A 16,392-nucleotide genomic window follows, 5' to 3' on the forward strand; every position below is an offset into this window, starting at 1 on the left:
GCTGTCAGCTTCATCAAGGTTGGTTCTCAAGAACAGAGGGGACCCCACGCAGTTTTTTTAATTACTTAAATAAATCATTTAAAAAAACGGCGTGGGGTCCCCTCTATTCTTGAGAACAAACCTTGCTGAATCTGACAGCTGAGGGCTGCAGCCCCCAGCTGTAAGTTTCGTCTGGTTGGTTCACAACATGAGGGGGACTCCACGTCGGGTTTTCATTCATTCATTCTTTCTCTCCTGCTCACTGCTGCTGGCTTAGCAGGAGAGAATGACAGCCGCGTTCAGCACCAGCCGCTGGGATCAGCGCTTACTATAGCGCTTTGTCCCGGCAGCCGTCCTTGTGGTCCTGATGAGGCACACATGCGGCACACAGTTGCCACACATGTGCCACATGGAGGTACCACATATGCACACGGATACGGATAGCTCCAGTACCGTGTTTACCAGTACCGGAAATCTGGGCATGTGAAACTGGCCTACAGCTGAGTTATCTGTGAAAAGATACAAATATGTCAGAGCTCCTGCTCATCATTTTGTATCTTCTCCCCTCCCCTTCTTTCTCTCAGTCAGAGATAGCAGGAGGGATGGGGATTTTATGAATATGTCTGCAACATGATCAGTTATAAAGCATCTTGAAGGGCAGAGAAAACAGGCTATAGAACAAGACGACAGCATATGAAGAGGAAATATGTGCAGTTCTGGAGTAGTGCTGATATTCAAAAGCAAGTGAAGATAGCAGCACTCTAGATACACACATATATCATATCCAGCCTGTATTACTGGGAGAGACACTCCCACAAGAGGAAAATCTGAAACTTGGATCAGGCTATAAATTGCATAAAAAGGGGTTTGAAAATGAATGAAGGAAGATCGCAGAATGAAAAATAGTAATATATTAAGAAATAAATGTAAGCAGTAATATATGTAAAACTATTTTTTTCAATGTCAAAGGAGTATATCGCCTTTAAACATAAAACACGTCTTAGGTAAGTTCCATTTACAGTCCTATTTGATACTGTACAGCTCATATTTCAGAAGCTGCAGACAGATAGAAGAGAGTTGGGCCATGTTCAGACATGAAGCAAAGTATATTAAGTGATGACTCTCTTGCAAAACTTTGCAGCAATTTATAGTACAATGTGTGTGAATGGCGTCTCCTCATCCACACATAGCGGGAAAAAATTTGTGCACAATTCAAAACATGCGGCAGATTTTCAATTCCTTATCCTGCTCTCTTTTTTGAAGAAATGCCACATTCCAAGCGGAAGAAGCCAAAGCAATGCAGTCAAGTGATTATATCATATGGATCAGGATGACAGTCACTTCAAGCTTTATTTCTTGCATACAGCCACAGGGGAGCAGACAGTCATACATACAGATTAGTAAGACCCTAAATGTTTTATTAAATTCTCTTAAATCATTAGACAGCATATAATGTGAACATTCGGCGGCAAAATGTTACTTAAGTTTAACCCTAACCTTTCTGCTGTGTTCAAAACTTCTTCATGCCTTTAAAAGACAAAAAGTGATAAAATGTAATAATGCAGACCTGAATATGTATCAGATTGTGGTTAATAGGGTTATAAGATAAGTTATTTGTAAGCTCTGTGATGGCAGAAGCGTTATTATGTTAATGGTATTAAAGTTAGTATTTTCCAGCATTTTCGGATCCAAGGACTTATTTGATCACGACAGGATCTACCAAAAAATATAACGGACTGGTCTGTTTTATGACCTTATCCCATTCATGGTGCTAACAAGCAGACAATCATTGTCCAAGGACCTTACTATGGCTGAGTCAGGGTAAGGCCCCAAGATTGCCCAGAGCCTTCCGCAAGATTCGAGCTACCACCAATACCAAGCCTTAATTTGAATACCATTGATTAGACTACCAGATATTTACGCCCTGCTCACACAGTGCAGCTTTCATGTAATTTTTGCTGCTTAAAACGAAGAAGAAAAATGGAAGGTTTTCAAATTATGACTTAAGGCTCCATGCACATTAACTTTCGGTGGGGCCAGCTAACCATTATCTCTCTCCCTCTCACTCGTCTCTCACATCAGTGTCAGGTGAGAGGAAAATTGGGAATTATTAAACTTTTGATCCTTTTGTTTTCAGAGGAGATAAACCATTGCCAGAGGTGTTTGACAGAGGCCAACTTCCTACACCCACTGGAAACACATGAACGCTCAGCCAAGCTAAACAGTCACGTGTATGGAGGAGTCGGAAAATATTATTCAAGCATTCAGCCATCTCTTGGGTACATTTAGGTTTAAAGAGGTTGATCTATGTGCCCCTGCTATGTACTGTGTTTTTTTACTGTGTCCAACCATGTAAAGCTGCTGATGGTTCCATGGTCCTCAATACACAGCTCCTGGCCAGAGAAGAAAGAATAAGTGAATATACAGGTGACAAAGCAGGGACTCTCAGTGTTAGGGAACAAATTTCTCTGTAAGCTCATTATAAATAAAATCAGTGAGGGATGAGCTCTGGCAGCCACTTTAGCTCTTAGGTCACTGACTGGCAACACTTCACTCCTGTGATAAAACAAACAGGCAAGGAAATGTGTTAACACACACAAACAGCTGAAAATCCCTGCTGTATCACCAGTATATTCACTTATGCTTTCTTCCCTGCCAAAAGCTGTGTATGTGCGACCATAACATGCAGGACTCCACACAGTTTGACAAAGCAAATAACACAGTACATAGCATGGGCAAATTTATAAGGATATCTCTGCACAGGGACATTTGTTTTTTAATACAACCAATTGTAGAACTTATCAATTTTCCAAGACCTATTGATGAAAATTTATTTCAGATGAGTCTAAGATTCAAGTACTGTGCCATCAGACACATAGCAGAAGAACACCTCGCTTCACGAGATGCATTTTAGTAATGCAAAAATGATTGCTAAAATGTATTTTACTCCTGAAACATGCAATAATGAAGCACGGTGGCTCAGTAGTTAGGCTAGTTTCACACTAGCGTTTTTGAGCGCAGCGACGGCCTGCGCACGGCCGCCGCTAAGCCCCGCCCCCTGCCGCGTCTCCACCGGTAGCTCCGCCTACCGGCGCATGATGCTGCATGCGCCCTGCGTCCCCTATCTTTATCACTGGGGGCGCAGGCCGTGCGCAGTATGCGTTTGGCGGCGCATGCGTCCTTTTGACGGTGCGCCGACCTGCGCCAAACGCAACCTGCTGCAGTTTGGTTGCGCCGGCGCACCGTCAAAAAGGTGCATGCGCCGCCAAACGCATACTGCGCACGGCCTGCGCCCCCAGTGATAAATATAGGGGACGCAGGGCGCATGCAGCGTCATGCGCCGGTAGGCGGAGCTACCGGCGGAGGCGCGGCAGGGGGCGGGGCTTAGCGGCGGCCGTGCGCAGGCCGTCGCTGCGCTCAAAAACGCTAGTGTGACACTAGCCTTAGCACTGTTGCGTTATATTGGTGGGGTTCTAGGTTCAAATCCCACCAAGGACAATATCTGCAAGGAGTTTGTATGTTCTCCCTGTGTTTGCGTGGCTTTCCTCCGGGTTCTCTGGTTTACTCCCACACTCACAAAGACATACTGATAGGGAATTTAGATTGTGAGCCCCAATGGGGACAGAGACGATGAGATGTGTAAAGCGCTGTGAAAATTAATGTCGCTAAAATAGTGCGTAAAATAAATAAGGGAAATTCACTGATGAGAGCACAGCTAAAGCAGCTCTACCCTGGGGCAAAACTATAGTTAAACATGTTTCGGGGGAGTTAAAGATTTATAACTTTCCCTTAGAATAAGCCATTAATATTTAATCAGGGGTGGATGTGACTCAGTATTTTACAATATTCAGTTTTCCTGATTTATTTTTATATTTTGCATTAGATTAGAGATAGTTTTTCAAAGTTGCAAAGTTTGATATCAGTTATTTTCACGTCATACTCACACACCGTCACTACTCAATACAACTACCCAACAGTATGTGCATGTATCTTCTGCCCTGGCAGTGTTCTTAGCATATATGACCACATGAAGAAACACCAAAGAAGAGTAACTACAGACTTAAAGGGAATAAAGGGAACATTCAGCAGACTTTACAGAACAAACTTATCCCGGGATAAGTTTATTGGGTTATTCTATGTAAGTCACAAAGATGCTTGATACGGAAAGTGATTTATATCTCACCAAGTCTAAAATACAAGTTGGCTTATCAGAAATATTTAGCTTACAAGAAGCCTTCAATAATCCAGTAATGCATAATTTGAGGCCAAGAGAAAACTGATGGAAGATACAAAATTAGATGGGGGGGGCTTTGGCAATACTCTTATAGCCTCTAAATTCAGCACAGGTTATGAAATATTTTGTATATGCACTATACTATTGTAAATCTGCCAAGTAACCCTGTTACGTTAAAAAACAGCATTAGGGTTCACTCACATCTAAGTATAAAATCGGCAAGTGCAATGTGAGAAAAAAATTGCATTGCACTTGCAGCAATGTTATTAAATCAGGCAGCGTTCATCTGCGAGTTCTGCTCACCTGCAATTGGGGCAAGGAAAAAAAAAAAATCGCAACATGCTGCATGAGGCCACATAAAACGCAAGTGAATGGATGCGAGCAAAAAAATAAAATCGCACTGCATAAGGACGGACCATGTGTATGCCGTCCGATTTTTATTCACACATCTCATAGGAAACCCGAAATTTCATAAGCCAAGTACAGTAAATTCACAGCGTGAACCGTCAGAATAGGTAGATAGAAGTACATCAGTTAGATATATTGATGCAGTGCTCGAGTAGATTACTGTACATGTATTTAAGTATAAACTACTATCGTAAAAATGTATGACAACTTGTATTTTAGATTCTATGCCCATTTAAGTCCAGCTAAAAATGAGCAGTTAAATTTGTATAGAATGAATGTTCCATGTATCTCCTGATAGTGCCATTATTATTTTAGGGCACCTTACCTTGTCATCTGCTGGATACACTGGGCTCTGTAGTTCTCATAATGTACGTCACATGTAACATCCTTGAGGTCATGCATATGAGTCCGAATCAACATATTCCGTAGCTTTACAAAGTCACAGTGTGCCTGGTTCTCTACTGTGAGCAGATAGAAGAAAGAATAAAAAAAAGGGTTTGGTATCATGTTAGCCAGTTGAAAAAAGAATAATAATAATAATAATAATAATAATAATAAATTTTATTTCTATAGTGCCGACATATTCCGCAGCACTTTAAATTTCAAAGGGGACTTGTACAGACAATAGACATTACAGCATAACAATAATCACATAGATCATAACAGATACCAAGAGGAATGAGGGCCCTGCTCACAAGCTTACAATCTATGAGGAAAGAAGTAGACACGAAAGGTGGGTGTTAACAGTTGCCCTGATTGTATGGACCAGCCATAATGTTAAGTGTGTAACAGTACAGATGCAGAGGGCTAATAGATGCACAAAGCATGTGAGAACATGATGCGGGGAACCTGGTTATGGTAAAACTTTTGGCTGTGCAACACAGGGATAGATTAGGTTAATGTGTTGAGGCGGTAGGCCAGTCTGAATAAATGTGTTTTCAGGGCACGCTTAAAATTGTGGGGATTGGGGACTAATCGTATTGACCTGGGAAGTGCATTCCAAAGAATTGGCGCAGCACGTGTATAGTCTTGGAGACGGGAATGGGAGGTTCTGATTATTGAGGATGCTAAACTCTGGTCATCAGCAGAACGGAGGGCACGGGTAGGTTGGTAGACTGAAACGAGGGAGGAGCTGTAGGGTGGTGCTGAGCCATGGAGGGCTTTGTGGGTGAGGGTAATAAGTTTGTACTGGATTCTGGAGTGGAATGACTGGCACAAGGTAGAGGCATCGGTGTAACGATTGGTGAGGAATATGATCCTGGCTGCAGCATTCAAGACAGATTGGAGGGGGGAGAGTTTGGTAAGAGGGAGACCGATTAGAAAAGAGTTACAATAGTTGAGATGAGATTGAATAAGAGAAACAGGAAGAGTTTTTGCGGAGTCAAAAGTAAGAAAAGGTCGAATTCTAGAAATGTTTTTGCAGAAACACAAATATATGCACGCAAAAAAAACAGTGACATGGTATAATAAATGGACATTTAAATAAACAAACTGAGCTCAAAGAATGAATCATTAATTGGATTAGATTAGTGGTGTGAAACTTTTATAGTCCCAATATCCAAGATCAGAGGCCTGGTGCCCTCACTGTCTCTGGAGCAGATTCCTCAGATTCTGTAGTAAGTCATAAATCCTCCTGACAGATTTAGTCCTGTGTGAATGTAATCAAGGACTCCAATAAGTTTGTATTCCCAATCCTTGCAAGTTTTTTGTGTTTTAAAGCAGCCTTTTAGTATGACAACTTTCATATTGTTTATGTTGTGTCCTGGACAATAGAAATGTTTAGCCACTGGTAAATGTTTTTTTTTTTTTTAAATCTGTAATCATGCGGCGATAAGACATAGGGCATGTGCACACGGTGCGGATTCTGCTGCGGATCCACAGCGGATTTGCCTATGCGGATCCGCAGCAGTTTCGCAAACAATGTACAGTACAATGCTAATCAATGGATTTTAGCCCCTTTCCTACAATGGACGTAATATTCCGTCCATGTGACCTGGGACCTAATTCCCATGGACGGAATATTACGTCATAGCGATCAGCGGCCGGGTGTCAGCTGATTATCACAGCTGACACCTGGCACTATGTGTCAGGGGCGGTCACGGACCGCCCCCGACACGTTACCCCCTGGCACACCGCGATAAAATACGATCGCGGTGTACTGGGGGTTAAAGGGAAGCATCGGTAGGGAGGGGGCTCCCTCCGTGCTTCCCTGAGCCCCCACAGCAGCGCAATGTGCAACGCTGCTGCGGGGGGCTCCTTCCCTGCAGGTCCCCGGATCCAATATGGCGACGGGGACCTTCAGGGGCCTGCAGGGAGCTGGCCTCCTCATGCCTGCAAAGCGCAGGCAAGGAGGAAGCCTGCAGCACTGCCTGTGACAGATCGCTGATCTGTCACAGCGATCTGTGATGTGACAGATCAGCGATCTGTCACAGGACAGTGATGTCCCACCTGGGACAATGTAATAAAGTTAAAACAAAAAAAAAAAGGTGTGAAAATAATTTTTTTTAAAAATCGCTAAATAAAAAAAAAAAAAAAAAAAATATTCCCTAATAAATTCATTTTTTGGAAATAAAAAAAAAAAAAACCAATAAAAGTACACATATTTGGTATCGCCGCGTCCGTAACGACCCGCCCTATAAAACTGTTCCATTAGTTAACCTCTTTAGCGAACGCCTTAAAAAATAAAAAAACGAAGCAAAAAATAATGATTTATTATCATACCGCCGAACAAAAAGTGCAATAACACGAGATCAAAAAGACGCACATAAATATCCATAGTACCGCTGAAAACGTCATCTTGTCCCGCAAAAAATGAGATGCCACACAGCGCCATCAGCGAAAAAATAAAAAAGTTATAGCTCACAGAATAAAGCGATGCAAAAATAATTTTTTATCTAAAATAGTTTTCATTGCATAAAAGCGCTAAAACATAAAAAAACGACATAAATGAGGTATCGCTGTATTTATACTGACCCGAAGAATAAAACCGCCTTATAAATTTTACCGCACGCGGAACGGTGTAAACGCACCCCCCAATAGAAATTCATGAAACGCTGGTTTTTGCTCATTCTGCGTCCCACAAATCGGAATAAAAAGCGATCAAAAAATGTCACGTGCCCGAAAATGATACCAATAAAAACGTCAACTCGTCCCGCAAAAAATAAGACCTCATATGACTCAGTGGGTCAAAATCTGGAAAAATTATAGCTTTCAATATGTGGTGATGCAAAAACTATTTTTACAATAAAAAGCGTCGTTTAGTGTGTGACAGCTGCCAAATATAAAAACCGCCATAAATAGTAAATCAAACCCCCCTTATCACCCCCTTAGTTAGGGAAAAATAATAAAATAAAAAAAATGTATTTATTTCCATTTTCCCATTAGGGTTAGGGCTAGGGTTAGGGCAGAGATTAGAGTTAGGGGTGTGTTGGGGTTAGGGTTGGAGTTAGAATTGGGGGGTTTCCACTGTTTGGGCACATCAGGTGCTCTCCAAACGCAACATGGCATCTGATATCAATTGCAGCCAATTCTGCGCTGAAAAAGTCAAATGGTGCTCCTTCCCTTCCAAGCTCTGACATGCGCCCAAACAGTGTTTTACCCCCACATATGGGGTATCAGCCTACTCAGGACAAATTGCAAAACAACTTTTGGGGTCCAATTTCCTGTTACCCTTAGCAAAATAAAAAATTGGGGGCAAAAATATCTTTTTTGTGAAAAAAAATGTGATTTTTTTATTTTCACGCCCGGGCGTTATAAACTTCTGTGAAGCACTTGGGGGTTCAAAGTGCTCATCACACATCTAGATAAGTTCCTTAGGGGGTCTAGTTTGCAAAATGGTGTCATTTGTGGGGGGTTTCCACTGTTTAGGTACATCAGGGGCTTTCCAAAGGCAACATGACACCCGCAGACCATTCCATCAAAGTCTGCATTCCAAAACGTCACTACTTCCCTTCCGAGCCCTGACGTGTGCCCATACAGTAGTTTTCTCCCACATATGAGGTATCAGCGTACTCAGGACAAATTGGACAACAACTTTTGGGGTCCAATTTCTCCTGGAACCCTTGGGAAAATAAAAAAATTGGGGACTAAATGATCATGTTTGTGGAAAAAATACGATTTTTTTATTTTCATGCCCAGGCATTATAAACTTCTGTGAAGCACTGGGGGGTTCAAAGTGCTCACCACACATCTAGATAAGTTCCTTGGGGGGTCTAGTTTCCAAAATGGTGTCATTTGTGGGGGGTTTCCGCTGTTTTGGTACATCAGGGGCTTTCCAAACGCGACATGATGTCCGATCTCATTCCCAGCCAAAAACGTCAAATGGCGCTGCTTCCCTTGCGAGCACTGCCATGTGCCCAAATAGTCGTTTACACCCACATATGGGGTATCAGCGTACTCAGGACAAATTGCACAATAACTGTTAGGGTCCTGTTACCCTTGGAAAAATAAGAATTGAGGGTGAGAAGATCATTTTTGTGGAAAAAATATGATTTTTTAATTGTACGTCTGTACATTATAAACTTCTGTGAAGCCCTTGGGGGTTCAAAGTTCTCACCACACATCTAGATAAGTTCCTTGGGGGGTCTACTTTCCAAAATGGTGTCATTTGTGGGGGGTTTCCACTGTTTAGGTACATCAGGGGCTTTCCAAACGCGACATGGTGTCTGATCTAAATTCCAGCCAAAAAAAGTCAAATGGCGCTGCTTCCCTTCCGAGCTCTGCCATGCGCCCAAATAGTCATTTACACCCACATATGGGGTATCAGCGTACTCAGGACAAATTGCACAATAACTTTTAGGGTCCTGTTACCTTTGGGAAAATAAAAATTGGGGGTCACCACATATCTAGATAAGTTCCTTGGGGGTCTAGTATCCAAAATGGGGTCACTTGTGGGGGGTTTCCACTGCTTAGGTACATCAGGGGCTCTCCAAACGTGACATGGCATCCGATCTGAATTCCAGCCAATATTGCATTGAAAAAGTCAAACGGCGCTCATTCCCTTCTGAGCTCTGCCATGCACCGAAACAGTGGTTCCCCCCCACATATCAGGCATCAGCGTACTCAGGACAAATTGCACAATAACTTTTGCAGTCCAATTTCTCCTGTTACCCTTGGTAAAATAAAAAAAATTGAACCTGAAGTATTTTTTTTCTGAAAAAGTTAAATGTTCATTTTTTTTTTATTCAAAAAATTCCTGCGAAGCACCTGAAGGGTTAATAAACTTCTTGAATGTGATTTTGAGCACTTTAAGGGGTGCAGTTTTTAGAATGGTGTCACTTTTGGGTATTTTCTATCATATAGACCCCTCAAAGTGGCTTCAAATGTGATGTGGTCCATAAAAATAAAATGGTGTTGCAAAAATGAGAAATCGCTGGTCAACTTTTAACCCTTATAACTTCCTAACAAAAAAAAATTTGGTTCCAAAATTGTTGTGATGTAAAGTAAACATGTGGGAAATGTTACTTATTAAGTTTTTTGTGCGCCATATCTCTGTGATTTAAGGGCATAAAAATTCAAAGTTGGAAAATTGCAAAATTTTCGCCAAACTTCCATTTTTTTCACAAATAAACACAAGTTATATGAATGAAATTTTACCACTAACATGAAGCACAATATGTCACGAGAAAACAGTGTCAGAATCACAGAGATCCATGGAAGCGTTTCAGAGTTATTACCTCATAAAGGGACAGTGGTCAGAATTGTAAAAATTGGCCCGGGAGTTAACGTGCAAACCACCCTTGGTAGTGAAGGGGTTAAAAACCGCAGTGCACATGCTGCGGAATTTTCCGAATGGATTTGCTGCGGTTTTAAAATCGCAGCATGTCAATTCTTTCTGCGGATTCCGCAGCGGTTTGACACCTGTTCCATTGTCCAGGTGTCAAAACGCAGGGGAAACCGCAGACAAATCTGCAGGTAAAACACAGGTCATTTTACCTGCGGTTTTACCTGCAAATCCGCGCAGAAAAATCTGCAGTGTAATCCGCACTGTGTGCACTCACCCATAATCATTGCTCTCAGTTTCTGTCCTGTTTCTCCCACTTAGAGACTCCTAGTAGAACATATAGTGCACAGAATTAAGTACACCACATTGGAAGAGGAACATGTGAATGTCCCTTAGTCCTGCTGTGTGCTGGGAATCTGTATCCTGTCTGTAGTCACTACACGAGTGCAGGTTTTGCAGCTCTTAACATTGCAAACATAAGTTCCTCCTTGTGTATCCAAGGACATTGAAGACACATATGGTCAAAATTGTTGGTACCCCTCGTTTAATGGCAGAAAAACCCACAATGGTCACAAAAATAACTTGAATCTGACAAAAGTAATAATAAATAAAAAATCTATGAAACTGAACAAATGAAAGTCAGACATTGCTTTTCAGCCATGCTTCCAAAGAATTTAAAAAAGATAAAACTCATAAAATAGGCCTGGACAGAAATGATGGTACCCCCTGAAAATAATGTGACAAAAGGGACACGTGAAATCAAGGTGTGTCCACTAATTAGCATCACAGGTGTCTACAATCTTGGAATCAGTGAGTGGGCCTGTATAGAGGGCTACAGATACTCACTGTGCTGTTTGGCGACATACTGTAGTGTGTATCACCCTCAACATGGACCACAGGAAGCGAAGGAAAGAGTTGTCACAGGAGATTAGAAAGAAAATTATAGACAAACATGTAAATGGTAAAAGTTATAAGACCATCTCCAAGCAGCTTGATGTTCCTGTGACTACAGTTGCACATATTATTCAGAAATTTAAGCTCCATGGGACTGTAGCCAACCTCCCTAGACGTGGCTGCAGGAGGAAAATTGATGACAGTCAAAGAGACGGATAATACGAATGGTAACAAAAGAGCCCAGAAAAACTTCTAAACAGATTAAAGGTGAACTTCAAGCTCAAGGAACATCAGTGTCAGATCACACCATCCGTCGTTGTATGAGCCAAAGTGGACTTCATGGGAGACGACCAAGGAGGACACCTTTGTTGAAAAAAAATCATAAAAAAGCCAGACTGGAATTTGCCAAACTACATGCTGACAAGCCACAAAGCTTCTGGGAGAATGTCCTACAGACAGATGAGACAAAAATGGAACTTTTGGCAAGGCGCATCAGCTCTATGTTCACAGATGGAAAACTGAGGCATATCAAGAAAAGAACACTGTCCCTACTGTGAAACATGGAGGAGGCGCTGTTATGTTCTGGGGCTGCTTTTCTGCATCTGGCACAGGGTGTCTAAAATCTGTGCAGGGTACAATGAAATCTCAAGACTATCAAGAGATTCTAGAGACAAATGTCCTGCCCAGTGTCAGAAAGCTTGGTCTCAGTCGCAGGTCATGGGTCTTGCAACAGGATAATGACCCAAAACACACAGCTAAAAACACCCAAGAATGGCTAAGAGGAAAACACTGGATTATTCTGAAGTGGCCTTCTATGATCCCTAACCTAAATCATATTGAGCATCTTTGGAATTAGCTGAAACATGCTGTCTGGAAAAGGCAACCTTCAAACAGGAGACATCTGGAGAAATCTACTCTTGAAGAGTGGGCCAAAATATCTGTCGAGAGGTGCAGAAGTCTCATTGACAGTTACAGGAATCGTTTGATTGCAGTAATTGCCTCAAAAAGTTGTGCAACAAAATATTACGTTAAGGGTACCATCATTTCTGTCCAGGCCTATTTCATCAGTTTATTTTTTTAAAAATTCTGTGTAAGCATGGTTGAAAAGCAATGTCTGACTTTCATTTATTCAGTTTCATAGGTTTTTAATTTATTATTACTTTTGTCAGATTCAAGTTATTTCTGTGACCATTGTGGGGTTTTTCTGTCACTAAACGAGGGGTACCAACAATTTTGACCATGTGTGTAGAGGTGTGAATGAGATCAATACTACTTGGACCTAGAGGACATCATAACTGCACTACATATTTATTTGCAAGTGCTGAATAGTTTAAACAAATCTATTATTCCCTGTTATTGGCCATGCCAAGCTAGACGGAAGGCAGCTAATGTATGTTATCATACTTATCTATAGGCATGAACTCCTTCCAATACTTTTATACAAAGGGCCCGATTCATCAAGACTCCGGATTCATGAACATGTGCACGCCTCTTCATGAATCAGGAACGTCTGGCGAGTGGCGTGCCCTTCTGTGAGCTACACTAGAAATATCAATACAGTCAGATACTGGAGTGAAATTTGTCAAGTAGGGAACGTAAGGAACTCCACAGTTTGTCATGAATTAGGATGAGCTGTAGGGTCCTGGCCCGCTTTAGTTCCTCCCATGTAGTTGGACCTGGGAAAAACTGTCATGAAACACCAAAAGTCTCAAAATTGTGGCTCAACGGCACATAAATTTTGTCACGTTTCAAAAACTTTTGTGACAGAATTCTGGGGTGAAAGCTTTGATGAATTTCGGCCCATGGTCATTAATGGTATTAGCAGCAATTACAGGTTGCACAGGATATAAGACAGAGGCACTTTAAATGATTAAAAGGAGTAGGATCACGCACGACTTGTGAAGATGTTTTGATTGTTTTTGGCAGCAGACAAAGGCTTTTTAACACATTGTGAAAAATATGTGTCTGAGAAGGAGAGGAAGTGCGGCCATCACCGCTGCAATCAGAGTTTTGTTCATAGACATAATGCTTTGCTATTCATACATCAAACAGCTGAAATAAAAGCAGAATTGTTCTTTTTTGTTATGGCTCCTAAAAATAGTGTCTGTAGTTCCTGTTTCTTTGAACACACCATGTATTTAAGGTCATCACACACACAACTGGCCGCCACTTACCTGACTTTCTGCTATATACATGAAGTATGCAAAGCAAATACTCGGCCCCAATGCAAATATTGTAGCAGGGCCTCCATCTTCCAGTCAGGGGATGCTCAAGATTTTGTTAACTGGAGGACCATGGCCATAAACATTATCATACTTGTATAGTACAATTATACTTACGCACACTGACTGTGACAAATTCACAGTATATAACCAGATATACTGTATGTGTGCTAATGGCGTCACAGTGTGTATGTGTGTTTGTGCAAGTATGTGTGGATTAAGTGTATCTATGTCAAAAGCCATAAAATCTCCTCCACTTTAAAAATCCCATATCCACCCCTGCATTTTACTGTAATTTGTAAAGACATTGAAAGCGTCGTCCCAAGTTCTTATGTGGTTAAAGTTGCAAACTGGTTGCAAAAATAAGCAACTTTGAAATTTACTTGCTATTAAAAAATACCCTCTATTCTTAAGAACAAAGGGATTTTTAATTCTCTAGTGTACACTGCTTAGGTTACTGGTCACTCTGCAATCTCTGAGTGGCCAGTTTCCAAGGCAAAGAGCTCACACCGCTTGCAAGCAGTGTTTCTCAACTCCAGTCCTCAAGACCCACCAACAGGTCATGCTTTCAGGATTTCCTTAGTATTGCATAGGTGATGGAATTAATGCTTGAGCAGATGATGAAATTATCACCTGTGTAATACTAAGGAAATCCTGAAAACTTGACCAGTTGGTGGTTTTGAGGACTGCAGTTGAGAAACACTACTTCAGAGCCTGCACAAGGCATTCTGAAGCTGGCAGGATTGTTGGATACCCCCCAGCTTCAGTTCTCCTGCGCCATCTCTCATGCTGCAGAATCAAAGCTGTCTCTGCTATCTGTGAGGGTAAATGTACGGTTCAGCCCAGCAGTGCGACCAGTCTTCAGGAGCGCACTATCCGCAGCAAATCCGGAGGCTAGGAGCAATGCACTCTTGAAAAAAAATCATGGCCAAAAACTGTCTCAAAGTGGAATACATCATAAGTGTATGTTCACATACAGATTTGCTGCAACAATGTCTACTGATATCCTGTTCATCTAAGACGGGGCTTCCATATGTTCATGTGCAATAATAAACTAATCGCTCTCTTTCACTTTATAGCTTTGTTCTACTCATGCTACCTGAACCTTAGGCTTGCTATGAGCAGAGTAGACCAGACCTGGGTAAAGTGCGGCCCAAGGACCACATGTGGCCCTCTGGCTGGCCACGGACTGGGACAGCCAAAGAATTAGATGAAGTGGTGTCACCACCCAGTCGCCCCCAGCCTAGTGTCTCACTTTCATTGATATCTACGACACCGGTGAATACAATGTTGGATCAGGGACCCGATAGTAAAGTGATATAAAACATTAATAATGAGCAAAATTAAGTTCAACCATCCACAACATTCATGGTCTCCTATGTGGCCCTTTGGGAAAATTAATGATCCACCCCTGGAATAGATCATACTTCATACTTCTGAGATGTTCTGGGATATTCAGAAGTTAGAATCAGTTCAACGATGGGCAACTAGTATATTACAAAGGAGGGAAGGCCTCTCATATGAGGAGAGGTTGGAAAAGAAGGACTTGTGTTGCTTAGAAAAAAGACGTCTCAGAGGAGATCTCATTTACATGTATAAATATACGTGTTGGTCAGTACAAAGGACTGGCGCATGACTTATTCCTTCCAAAGACCATACTAAGGACCAAGGGGGCACTCATTACTGGTGGAAGAAAGATGATTCCGGCAGCTAACTAGGAAAGGGTTCTTTACAATAAGAGCAGTCAGACTGTGGAATGCCGACCACAAGATGGTAGTAACGGCAGACACTATGACAGCTTTTAAAAAAAGGGCTGGAAGATTGCCTCAATACACATAACATTATGGGTTATAGCTAAATTAGTGACAAAATGTACAGTTGGTGGAGAAAGGTTGAACTTGATGGACCTAGATCTTTATTCAACCTATGTAACTATGTAACTGTATACGAACTATGTTTGAATATATATCAAAAATAAAAAAAAAAACTGTAAGAATAAAAAAGTGGGCAGGCTTGATCACCCATTAAATTATTTCACTATACAGGTTAAAACTTTCTATAGACGCTGATACAATCTTAGACAAGGTTAATCCTCACACTGGAAGTGACCTTAGAAGTTCTAACTTACCTTCCACTATGCCCCATGGATAGAGACGACCTCGTACCCGCTGACCTTTAGCCTCTACCACTGTATTGCTTCCAATTACAGCAAAAGGTACACTCTCCTGTAACAGAAAAGTAAGTGATAAATTCATACAGAAAACACAACGATCGTGCATAGACTTAAAAGCAATAAGACTAGTTACTGTAGGTAAAAACTATACTGCACCGGCTAATTGTGGTAGATGGCTATAGGCCAGTGTAAGATAATATGTACTATATTATACATCAAAATATATTATTAGGGAACTATGAAAAATAGAGCTTGTTCTGTTCACCTTCAGCTCCTTGTCCTGCTGTTTAAAGTCATCATCTTCATCAGAATCACATTCTGGGAACTGATAGACTTTTATTCCAAACTTTTCAATCTCTTCTCTCACCTGAAAAATGAGAGAAAGGGGTTCAAGCTGGGGTTGCCCAGTTCAGAAAATCCATTTTCAAGTACCGGTGAATCCTGAGATATAAAGGGGGTTTTCTGTTCAGGATCATCCTCATCTCTTGGCCAACGTGAGGAGCAATTACACATATCACGGCTTGCTCTGGAGGACCCTGCCTGTGTAATGCTTTATTTTCTCTGTGGTGGCGCTGCAGGAAAAATGGACACTTAAAAACATGTTTCCATGGATTACAGCTGTCTGCTGGGGCACTTTGTTATCATCTAATCGTTGAAGAATTTTTGAGATTGTCCTAAGCAAAAAAAACTCAATAACAATCAACAGATCACAGAAACATGTCAACATAATGGAAATAAAAGTGACAGCTTTGTGGAAGGG

The 16,392-nt window shown here is 41.5% G+C and overlaps 1 protein-coding gene across 6 annotated transcripts in view; it reads right to left on the minus strand.

The window, feature by feature from the left end:
- Positions 1–16,392, minus strand: part of SEPTIN5 (septin 5) — a 97,334-nt gene that overhangs the window by 13,704 nt on the left and 67,238 nt on the right. For 3 of the 6 annotated variants that reach the window (XM_073559089.1, XM_073559083.1, XM_073559087.1), the window contains 4 exons: positions 15,898–15,999; positions 15,588–15,684; positions 4,947–5,082; positions 1,477–1,506 (listed from right to left, as the gene is read on the minus strand). In XM_073559089.1, coding sequence (XP_073415190.1) covers positions 1,477–1,506; positions 4,947–5,082; positions 15,588–15,684; positions 15,898–15,999 — 365 coding nt within the window. The remainder of the gene's footprint in view (positions 1–1,476; positions 1,507–4,946; positions 5,083–15,587; positions 15,685–15,897; positions 16,000–16,392) is intronic. The other 3 variants (XM_073559086.1, XM_073559088.1, XM_073559084.1) reach the window with 2 other exon arrangements.

This window comes from Dendrobates tinctorius, unplaced genomic scaffold (assembly GCF_039654945.1).
Source record: "Dendrobates tinctorius isolate UK_male_01 unplaced genomic scaffold, ASM3965494v1 ptg000265l, whole genome shotgun sequence".
Classification (NCBI taxonomy): Eukaryota; Metazoa; Chordata; class Amphibia; order Anura; family Dendrobatidae; genus Dendrobates; species Dendrobates tinctorius.